An 11,259-nucleotide genomic window follows, 5' to 3' on the forward strand; every position below is an offset into this window, starting at 1 on the left:
AAGAGGAAGTGGCCTCAAGTTGCACCAGGGGAGGTTCAGGTTGGATATTAGGAAAAAATTCTTCTCCAAAAGAGTGGTCAGACATTGGAACAGGCTGCCCAGGGCAGTGGTGGAGTCACCATCCCTGGAGGTGCTCAAGAAATGTTTAGATGTAGCACTGGGGGATATGGTTTAGTGGTGATGAGTTGATCTTAGAGGTCTTTTCCAACCTTAATGATTCTGTGGTATGAATCCAAGCAAGAGGAGGGGCTGGCAGGTCATGGGAGCACCCATCTGCCTAAAGATCTCCAGAAAAAGATGTGCCACCCCAAGGAGCACAGCAGTTCCCTATCAAGCAGCCCTCACCTACTCACCTCAACACAATCACTGGGATCTGTGGTGTGATGATTGTTTTTGGAAAGCTTGTTCCTAAATAGTTCCTTCAAGCAAAATTACTCCATTGTGGTGCACAACATTCCCTAAACTGCACAAAATTCACTCCCCTTTGGGGAGCCTAAGCAGTTACACTTGAATATGCAGGCATATTTAAATACACCTCAGTCTGGTTTTGCATGTGTTATTTGGGGATATAAGTGGTGAAATCGCACCTGCTTCTTGAATATCTACACAGCAATATTTAATATTTGAAACATTTTTGCTTTAATTAATTTAAATGCAGGCCAGCCATCCTGCTATTTCATATATAATCCCAGGGATTTAGTAGTGGGAAATGCAGTATCACAGCTAAATAATGGAACTGTGGCAAGATTAAAAACTTATCATAAAATTAGCCTACTTAGCATAGCAAATAGTTTTTCAGTTTGACAGGGGATAACCATTTTATGGAAATGTGTTTTAAAAAATAATCCTGTTAGGTTGCCCAGTGTTTGCCAGTCTTAGTTCACGCACAATAAACCCAGATCGGAGTAACTTTGCCAAAGTCTGTATATCTGTACATATTTACAGTATCATCAAGAGCAACTGTAATAGTTATATCAATAGAATGAGACAATTTTCATAAGCAGTAATTGAAACAGCAAAGTTATTGCTAAGCCTTCAATAAATCTCCTGTGCATTCTGCTTAAAGTTATTACAGAATCCAATATACAATTAATATTTCTATTCCTTTTAGAAGTGAATTACATTTTAGTTCTCCTTATAGCTGAGATTGCATTTAAGTGGCATCACTGAAATTTATAGCCAGAACAGACACTGACCGCTTGGCCCAGCTAGCATTTCTCTACTGTGAAATATTAATTTCCAATACACTCCCTGCCTCAAAACCCTGCTTCTCACGTTCATCTAATGACTGCTCATTGTTCCACAGCTTCTCTGCTGAGTCATGACTCTCTGCTGAATGTTAACTTTAAAAGCAGAGAAGTGCTAGGTTTTGGGTTTTTCTTTTTGGGGTTCACGTTATTAGTGTGCAAATAAAGAAGAAATAAATAATTCAAAAATCAAAGAGTGAGAGGTGGATGGAAATCCAGCTATCAGCACATTCTTTGTTGCTTACAGAACCAAGATTAAACTAAAGCAGGTGGCAACTCAATAGTGCTATTTGTGTCCTAAACTGGGAATGTCTCCTAGAGCAGAGATATGGGGCTGGGAGGACAGAGGTCCATTCTGAAGTACTGACACAAACACACTTACTGAAGGCTCCTGGATCACATAAAAAAAAAATCATCGCATAAAAGAGCACAAAGGAAGTGACAAAGTCACCACAAGAAACACTGCTGAAGCCAAATGCTTCACCTTGATTATGAATCACATCAGGATTTTGCCAGTTGAGCATTTCAGAGAAATTTAACAAAATATTTTCATCCTTATGAGGCAGCATCTTCTGAAGGGAAGCAGGAAATCTTTGGCCAACACTTGTCACAGGGTAGACTCACTGCAGTCCCTGGCAGTAGAACAGCACAGAAGACTGTGGAAGGATGCTAGACAACACAGGCAAAGCAGGGCTTGGGGTTTGCTGTTGCCTGACCTAGATCTACATGAGTTTGCAACCGCCTCTGACCTAGATCGTTGAGGTACAACCTCAGAGAGGTATCTAGGAGCTGAAGTCTTATGGTTGACTTAAAGGACAAGCAAGGTAGGCAGCTCCTGACCTGGGGAAAGACAGGAAAAACATCAAGCAATGTGGTTAAAGGTGTCAGAGAAGGCCAGCAAAATATGAAATAAAATGCTGTGTAGATGGTCAAAGATGCAGATGAGCATCAAGTGGGACTTTGAAATGAATGGAAGAGAGTCACCCCACTATCCTCCCCTGATGCTCTGGACCAAGCAGCACCTTTGGAGCCAGGGATCTGGAGGTACACTTTCTTCAGGAACATACCTAGAACATACTTACACTGCAGGAACTGGTTTGCCTAAATATTAGGCCATCTGAAAAAAATATCTGCAAGCACCTTCCTCTGGGGCCAAACACCTCAGTCTTTACACGACTCATTTAGCAGACTGGCTTAGTTACCTCACAACTCGTTGGATGCCACGAACTGGCTCAGTTACCTGACGATCCACTGGCTAGGATCCTTGTTAAAATGAGAATCTAGCAAAAAAGAAACTCTACCACACTTCTAGGCCTGATTCAAGAGGGAACAAAGACTGCCCAAATCATCCTGGATTATATCAGCAGCACTTCACAATATGCGAGGCCGTAACAGGAGCAGCAGCACCCCCTAAACCCAATGAGAACAGAAACACACAGCTCACCTTTTTTGGAAGTTGAGCACTTCCAAGATTCAGACAGCTAAGAATTGCAAACTCCCCTCTACTTTAAGTTAAATCCTACAATACTTGGAAAACACAAATTACTTACTGGTAACTGGTAGCAGAAACTGGCCTGGAATGCTTTTTTCTTCAGTCTACATCTCAGAAGCACCAGTGTGTATCCAACACCAGTCTTCATCCTTAGGCCAAAATAAAAACCTCAACACACATGCGTTCAGCATCAGGCAAGTGCTCCCAAGTGCTGTATGGCTTCAGCATCTCCTAGGAATTCACTGTAATCTTCACCTGATGAACAAAGCAACATTGCCTGTGGCACAAACTACACAGTGTGTTATAACCAGGGAAAAAGCAGAAGAGGGATTTGGTTACTGGAAAGCATTGCAAAGCCATTCCACCAAGGTATTTTTCTCTATATATTTGAAGTTTAAAAAAAAAAAATGTCTAACAGCAGGAGGAAGAAAAGGCATTCATTTTAAATTCCTTCACCCTTGATGTATCTCGGAATTTGTACTTGCAGAAAGAGGATAAGCATCCGCAGCAGGGAGAGCTTTAACACAGCCCATTCCTCTGGAGCATGAAGCACTCACCTTCAAAATCTTTTCTCCAACAGATTCAAAAGCACCACGTGGTATGGCAGAAACCTAAAGCCAGGAGACAAAGTCACAGCTCTGGTAGGCAGTCAATGCCCTGGGATTTGCTGGTCGCTTGGCCTTACCTCTGGATCATGATGGCAACAGGTTTCTCAGCTAATGCCCAGCAGAGCACCCAGATGTGGGAATGAAAACTGGTATTCCTTCTTCACCCCACCCAGTGTCCCACAGCTATCTCTAAGAGGAGATGCCCAACCACCACCATTTTTCTCCTGATCAACAATGTCAGCAAGATCTCATCATTGAAGTCCACGAGACACTCTAAAGGGAAAGTCTTCCCCCCACTTATCTGCAGGCTCAGGAAGTAGCAATATTATCATTACTTGAAAGAGTAGCTGGGCATAACCTTTAAAGCAAAAACATTATCTGACACGTATCAGACTTTCTCCCCACCATTATCTTAATTATTTTTCAGCCATTCTTCATGTAAAGACTGTTTTGTCACAGAAAGCAACTGACTGTCTGTGCTGTGCAGATCATAGGATCTCAGTAACGCACCCAGATGAATTCCTAACAAAAATCCAGCTGTCCATCAGCAAACAGGACACGAGACTTAGCTCTCTAACTGTCAAATCCTTCCTGGTGAAAGCATTTATTTCTCATAATTCATTAGGTACAAAAAGAGAGGCCAAAGCACCAAGAAGTAATCAACAGCTGAAAATAAAAGGAGCCATGGCCAACTGTGAAAAGTGGGGTTTGAATGAGCGCAACTCCATTCACTAACTGCTTTGTGCCAGGCAAAGCTTCTGACTACGGACCGGTGCGGAGGAAGCAGTTATCCTTCAGGGATCCCACCAGACTCTTAATGTGCCTTCAGATTTGCAGGCTGGCTGTGCCCTGCTGCAGGCATGAGCAGCAGCAACTGTTCTCTGACCTCTTCTGGGCACAAATTGCTGTAATCACTCCAGGAAATTTGAGAAATCTGGGGATTTTCTTTTTGTCATTACACTCTCATGTTGCAGTTGCTTCCTGAGGACAAGGCTGACATTAAGTTGTTGCTCTTACTCCCCTACATTGCCTAAGGTCTTCAATGTCTGACATGTAACTTGAAATGAAAATGTGTCAATTAAAGAGTTATGGAAGCTTTCCTTCCTGAACTCATGCAATTTTTTTCCAACAAATTACAGTAGGAAATAAATATAACAAGAGAAACTATGCTTGAGGTTAGTGTTCTTCCATTTTATCTGGTATTAAAAGCAGTTAATTTTAACAGCAATAGACACAGGATAGCTAGGGATCAGTTCTGCATAAGTTAACAGAGTATTGCACCAACAAATATATCTAGTTTTACTTATCCCTCAGTATTTTTTTCCTCTACTAGCCTAATCACTTTTCACTTGTGGCAATTACTGTGCCAGAACCCCTACTAGACAGCTGTTCTGATTCATACATGGATTAAGAAAAAAAATCAGCACTTTCATCACTTTGCTTCAGATCTCCTGGTTCTTCAAACTCCATTCCAAAACATATTCTGAAGGGTCAGTTAAGTTTTTACTGAAACTTATTTTTCTGAGTTTCATTTAATTTTTTGGGGAATAAGAGATTTAATCTCCTCAATGCTTAAGAGGATCAAGTGTCAAAACAACTGGCATCTCAGTTGAATTGGAAAGTAATCTGTTTTCAGTAAATAAGTATTTTATCAAGGCTTGGGTATGATTTATGCAAACTATGAAACAGCAAGACATTTAAATCTTTGTGAAAACCATGAATTAAAGTAGGTGGGACCAGATGTGTAGCTTTTCTCGAGCCTATACCATTAAAAAACAATTTTCATTACAGCAAGTGCATAAACCAAACTAAGTAGGCATTTAGGCATCAGTGGCACCAGGATAAGATTAATACCAGCCACAGCAAGTCTCATTCCCTTGTTGAATCACTTCTAATTCCTGCCTAATCTATCTCTAATGCATCCACATCTACAGTATCCATTACCCTACAAGAGCAATGCTTGGCTAAAAGGGACATTCTTCCTACCTGCCATTACAAGTGGTGACTTGGCCATCACATGCACTACAAGCAACCCTTTTATATTATGTTGAAAATACAGTTCCAGTTCATATCTCCCAGAATGAAGGATAACAAATTAAAACCTTCCACCCTCATCACTTCCACATATTTATCCATAGCACATACTAAAAACCAAGTGGGAAGAGACAGCTTTAATATAGCTAGACCCTGCCCATATATAAGCCTTACCCTTTTCCTACATTACTAAAGTGTATAAATTAACAGATTTGAATATGAATTGAACACCGCTGAGTCATACTAAGGTCCAAACTGATCTAAACTGATCTCAGTACATTATTACTGTCTCATTCATACTCCAAAGAACAGTCCTACACCCTGAATTCTGATGCTTCGTATCAGATTTAATTTGATCAAAGCTTTGCTTACTAAAAAAAGCCAAGAAAAAGCACAAGAAAATGCTGATATTTAGCCAGAAACCTGCCTAACTTTAAAAACAAGTACTTCAAAATGATGTGCCTGGCTATCCAACTTAATATGGCCCATTCCAGTTCCTTATACATTCGTCTCAGACCACTGCAACAACTGACCTGTTACCAACATCAGTGCTGCCATCTGTTAACAGTCTTGTATCTTCCATTTTTAATTCCAACCTCTGGGGCTTGGGATTTTTTAATTATTTATGGGATTTTTTTTCTCCCTAGGATAGCCTTGGAAACATGCACATCCTGCTTGCTTCACAGACTCGGGGGAAGAACAGTCAAACACCATCACCTTCAGTGCAATCAAGAGCAAAGGAGCAGAGACCAGCAACTTGGTTAATTTTATACCAAGGCACCATCTCTCAAAGAAGTACCACCATATGTATTACAGTTCAAAACAGGGAGCACTTTAGCAGAAAGAAGCAAATTTCAGCATTCTTTCCTTTCAAGGAAATGTTTTACACTCTGTAAAGTTGTTGGGTTTTTTTTTCCGTACCAGCTACACTTGAGGAAGAAAGGCAGACTTGCAGGACAGCCCTTGCTAGTTAGATGTTAGATTAGATCATGTAATAAACTCCTTTTTGTGTATCAAGGCAGTAGCTAATTTCATCTAGCCCATTGTTATTTAATTTCACTGTAGATCATTTGCAGGAACTCTAATCTGAGACCACAGGGAACTCCTTCACAGACCACATGCCCTTACCAAAGTTATATTAAGCATTCATTCCCATTGCTCCATGTTTAGTGTGGAGTAACACTGTTGTAACACATACTTTGTTTTCACCGTTATGTACTAAAAGCAAAACTGGATGATGCAGAACTAAGAATATTGCTCCAGCCTGAATTAGCTTGATTTACCCTGGAACACCATCCATTTAGTGCAGTTGATCTGAAAGTCAGAGCTGAGCATAACAATTTCACCTGTCATCTACCAACCACATAACTAAGCAGCTATTTCCAGCAGAACTTGCATTTCCTCAAAAAGTCTGCAATTCAGAAGGAAATTAACACACAGCTTTGCCCATTGGAGCACTGAAGCCAGTACAACATTGAATCCAAACAGTTCTTTATTACTACTATATGAAATACTGTTCCCAGATATTAAAGAAAAAGCAATTAAATCTGTAAGACAGCTGCATGTTATTTTTCAATACCCAGACTATCAAATTTATTAAGTTCTTCACCTTCCATACCAAGTTTCTTCCTGTTCTTCAATAAGATATCAATATAGTTTGATTCACAGCACCATTTTTAAGTTCCATGTCCAAAAGGAACACCAAGTCATGAGAGGCTAGGTTGCAGAAGTCTGAAGACTTAGACTTGCATTTTATCATTTTTTTGTTGAGTATTACAAGACAGTTCTTTATTTAAAACATTAAAGTGCCAGGTTTATGTACAAACTATTAAAACAATAGTAAAAAAGGTAAACTTAAAACCTGCTAAGAAAGCAGTGAGGTCCTGTAGTTGCCTCCAGAGTTTTCTGCAGAGTATTCAGTGAAATTAAGGCTAGAATTTCTCAACTGCTCCTTTGCTTATGGGGGGAATAGCAGAAGCTAGTGGTCACTGCCCATAACCTCCTGTCTTGCAGAAGGAAGGTGCCCGTTTCTTTCACAAAATGGAGTAGCATATGTTCCAAGAGCAACAACTAAACATTCTATGAATTAACACCATTGGCAAAGTCTAATAAAAAGGGATTTTACTGCTGGAGCTACACTAGCCTCCTGAAAAGTACCACTATCACCACACTTTAAGAGTGGGATTTTAGTACAGGAATCAAGTCACACTGTGACTCAATATATTTAATGTTTCCCTGTAAACAGGGGAGCATACACACTAACTCATATGGTCTCAGTTCATTTAAAATTCTGCATCCAGGGTGAAAGAGTTGTCTGTGGGCTTCGACATGACTCCCATCCTCTGATATTCACCTACTCGCTTCTCAAAGAAATTGGTCTTGCCTTCCAGAGAGATGTTTTCCATGAAGTCAAAAGGATTCTCTGCTTTGTATATCTGAAATGCAAAGGTAATTCTATAGTCACTACAGGGGCTCACATCTTGAATACGTGAGAGCATTAGAGATCAGCTGGAAGGAGCCTAGTGACAATATCAGCAGGCTTACTATGCAGTGAACAAAAATATCTCCCCCGAGTCTTCTCTACTCTATTTGTTCCCGTCTTTCAGCTGCAGCAGACAGAAGCACAGCAACTCCTGTATAGCTGTTTTTCCACAGCATCCTTTTGCTTTTCCTTCTGCAGGTCTCCAAACAGTACCTAGCAGCAGGACTGCTAAATGGTTTTACAAGTTACACAAATATTGCTGCAGTCATTTTAGGTTTTGGGTTTCTGGAGTAAATTAAATTTAATATTATCTTTTCCCTGTGAAAGATTCAGTGTATTAGAGCCTTACCTTGTTAAATCCCAGTTCCAACATAAGCCGATCTGCTACAAACTCTATGTACTGTTTCATTAAAGTGCAGTTCATGCCAATCAGTTTTACAGGCAGTGCCTCCGTCAAGAATTCCTGCAGATAACAGAAGCACTTTATGTACAGAAACTGGTATTCACTCTGTACCATCCAGGTTAATTTTATAACCAACAGCTCCCCAGCTTTCTGCTTAATTTGGATCAAATTTCTAAACAAGGAGCAGACAATTACCTGTTCGATGAGAACAGCATTCATGATGATTTCCTTTACTCTCTCCTCTGATGGCTTGTGTATCAAGTGCTTGAACATGAGGCAGGCAAAATCACAGTGCAAGCCCTGGAAAGAAGTTTCAAAAAATTTTTCCAGGAACACTGATTTAAAAGAGCCACTCAAATCAGCAGCACAGAATAGCCAATATCTAGGCACCGTCTTTGCACTTGCCATGTTATTTAGTGTTGTCCATGGACAACCTTCTGCCTAACCAGGAGGCATAAGCAAGTTCAGCCAGTACCAGCTACACTTGCTCCAAATGGTAAGGTGCAGTGAGTGCAAGAGTTGGTGAGAACTCTCAAACTGCTTTAGAGGTAGTAAAATGCCAAGTTCATTCATTCTCTGCTGTAAGATCCACAATGACACGTGTTTACACGCTTTAGTGAGCATTACAGACTGCCTGTTTCTAAACATACTCCTGTTTTAAAATACAGGCTCCTACTGAACATCATTACTTTGAGCTATTGTGGCACATTACCATCTTAACTACTAGGGTTTGATTCATACCTCATCTCTACTGATGAGTTCGTTAGAAAAAGTGAGCCCAGGCATTAAGCCTCTTTTCTTCAGCCAAAATATTGATGCAAATGAGCCAGAAAAGAAGATTCCTTCCACTGCCGCAAAAGCTACTACACGTTCTCCTGTGAAGAAAAGATTGATAGTAACACCACACAGAAAACTTCAGAGGATTAATACCAGAAGGTGCAAATAGACCTTGCATCCTCCAAGGAAAATGAAGTTTCTAAGTGTGCTATACCCTATCTTAAAAACTATTACAGTAAAGGCTTCTAGCCATTAAGCAATACTTTTAAACATGAGAAGTAAAAACTAATCAGAGTAGCTAGTAAGTAGCCTAAGCCAAGGCTCCTTCCCCCAGGTTAACCATCAATAGCAAGCTTGTTCAAAGAATGCACACTGAAAAAGAACAGTCATTTTAGCAGTCAGTGTCTGCTCATCTTTGATTAAGTAAGAAACTTTGGCCATGAAGAGCACTTTAATACTAGTGAAATATAATGACCTGTATCATCTCATCTCACCTTTGAAGTGAGACATCAAGAATGAGTAAGGCAGAGGAGCTACAGCCTCCAACTGTACATGTCTGCTGGAGATAAGATGGCCAGTACAGTTCTGGATACATAACAGCAATTTACATACAGTCAGGCAAATGAATATTGCCACATGAGCTACCCTTACTCAAAACGCCAGCAGTTTTACAGAGATTCGCATCAGGAGCTCATTTGCAAGATGAAAACTATTTTCTTTGTCTCCAGAGCTATACGAGTATCTTATACCAGAGAACACACACTCTGTCTGCAAGAACAATAATCCCTGTGAACTGTGAAGTCTGGAGAAATGGTGGTTCCTCCATCTTTTCTACAGAAGAAATTTCACTGTTTCCAGATGCACTCACCATATGTTGCTTTCTTGTCCCCAATCCAGCGCATGGCCCAGTCAGCCTTCTTTTTAACACATGGTAATGTTTCAATGGCATTAAAAAGAAATTCCCTGCAAAGGATAAAACTAATTACAGTTGGACATCAGCACAATTAGTACAATATTCATAGCCATAGATTGTCTTGTTCACTTACAAGTGCTCTGCACCTTCACCCTAATAATTAAGTCTCCTTTCCTATTTTATTTTGCACCAATCTAGCTCTATTTGTGCTCACCAACTACCTTTTCATCACCTTCCCATCACGTCAACACCAGTTCACATGAATTCCCTTGACAATATCGAGGGGAGTACTGTTTCATCAAGTACTGTACTTGAACAAGGCTTTCAAAACTAGCCAGCTTCCACTTTCCAGTGGCAAGGCACCAAAGCTCTCATGAAAGGAATTCTTCCCTAAACACTTATTGGAATTAAGCATCTCTGAGTATGACATGGTCAGCTTTCTACGAAGTAGCAGCAATTAAATACCTATAGACTGCAAATAGCATTGCACATTACATTTATTTCAACAATACGTTGGCCTGACAATACAACACCAAAATAACTCCAAGTCTGGACTGCTTAAAGCCTTGCGTTTAAGCTTTAAGATACCACAAAGCCACTTTTTAGCAACTACAACATGCTTTTTTCCCCCCCCAAGCAAAACAGTCAAGTAAGGGCAGCACATGATAAGTAAAACTGCGTTTAGTTTTAAGATACCACAAAGCGACTTTTTAGCAACTACAACATGCTCCCCCCCCAAGCAAAAGAGTCAAGTAAGGGCAGCACATGATAAGTAAAAGTGCGAGCTGTTAACTAAATGTGCTGAGTTTTAGAGATGACATTTTAATACAAGTGGTATAATTCTCAGAGAATCTTTCCTACATAGCTTTCTAGGGGGTGCAGGGGTCCTCCATATGAGCTCTTACTGTAATTTAACACATTGCCCTCACTCGACTGCTCAATCTTTTACATAGTTTCATTCCCGTATTTCCACATTAAGTGGTTTCATTGTCACTCTTCATCTAAGCAGGTTCTTGCTCACACACTACAGGGGATAAAAATAGTCTGAAGTTGCTCTTAAACAGCAGTGGTATTTTATATAAATCCTAAAATTAGCCCTAAAGTCAGAGAGTGACTGATACATATCACTTAAATCTCAACAATGAAAGAGTTTCAAACTTTTTAGCATCAAGCAATACAAACCTCTCTTTAGAATCTTTAATGTAGGTGTCAATAAGAAGACTGTACATTTCAGAATGTATGTTTTCCATGGCAATCTGGAAGCCATAGAAACATCGAGCTTCTGTGATTTGTACTTCTTGAC

The 11,259-nt window shown here is 40.1% G+C and overlaps 1 protein-coding gene across 1 annotated transcript in view; it reads right to left on the reverse strand.

Annotated features, from left to right (window-relative positions):
* Positions 1-7,386: 7,386 nt before the first annotated feature.
* Positions 7,387-11,259, reverse strand: part of LOC104525818 (ribonucleoside-diphosphate reductase subunit M2) — a gene marked incomplete at its 5' end in the record, with an annotated part of 4,498 nt that continues 625 nt past the window's right edge. The window contains 6 exons of the mRNA XM_010169077.1: positions 7,387-7,816; positions 8,213-8,326; positions 8,462-8,566; positions 9,008-9,141; positions 9,912-10,006; positions 11,139-11,253. Of these exons, the coding sequence (XP_010167379.1) occupies positions 7,664-7,816; positions 8,213-8,326; positions 8,462-8,566; positions 9,008-9,141; positions 9,912-10,006; positions 11,139-11,253 (716 nt within the window). The remainder of the gene's footprint in view (positions 7,817-8,212; positions 8,327-8,461; positions 8,567-9,007; positions 9,142-9,911; positions 10,007-11,138; positions 11,254-11,259) is intronic.

The sequence above is a fragment of the Antrostomus carolinensis genome, unplaced genomic scaffold (genome assembly GCF_000700745.2).
Source record: "Antrostomus carolinensis isolate BGI_N321 unplaced genomic scaffold, ASM70074v2 scaffold27945, whole genome shotgun sequence".
In the NCBI taxonomy this organism is placed as follows: Eukaryota; Metazoa; Chordata; class Aves; order Caprimulgiformes; family Caprimulgidae; genus Antrostomus; species Antrostomus carolinensis.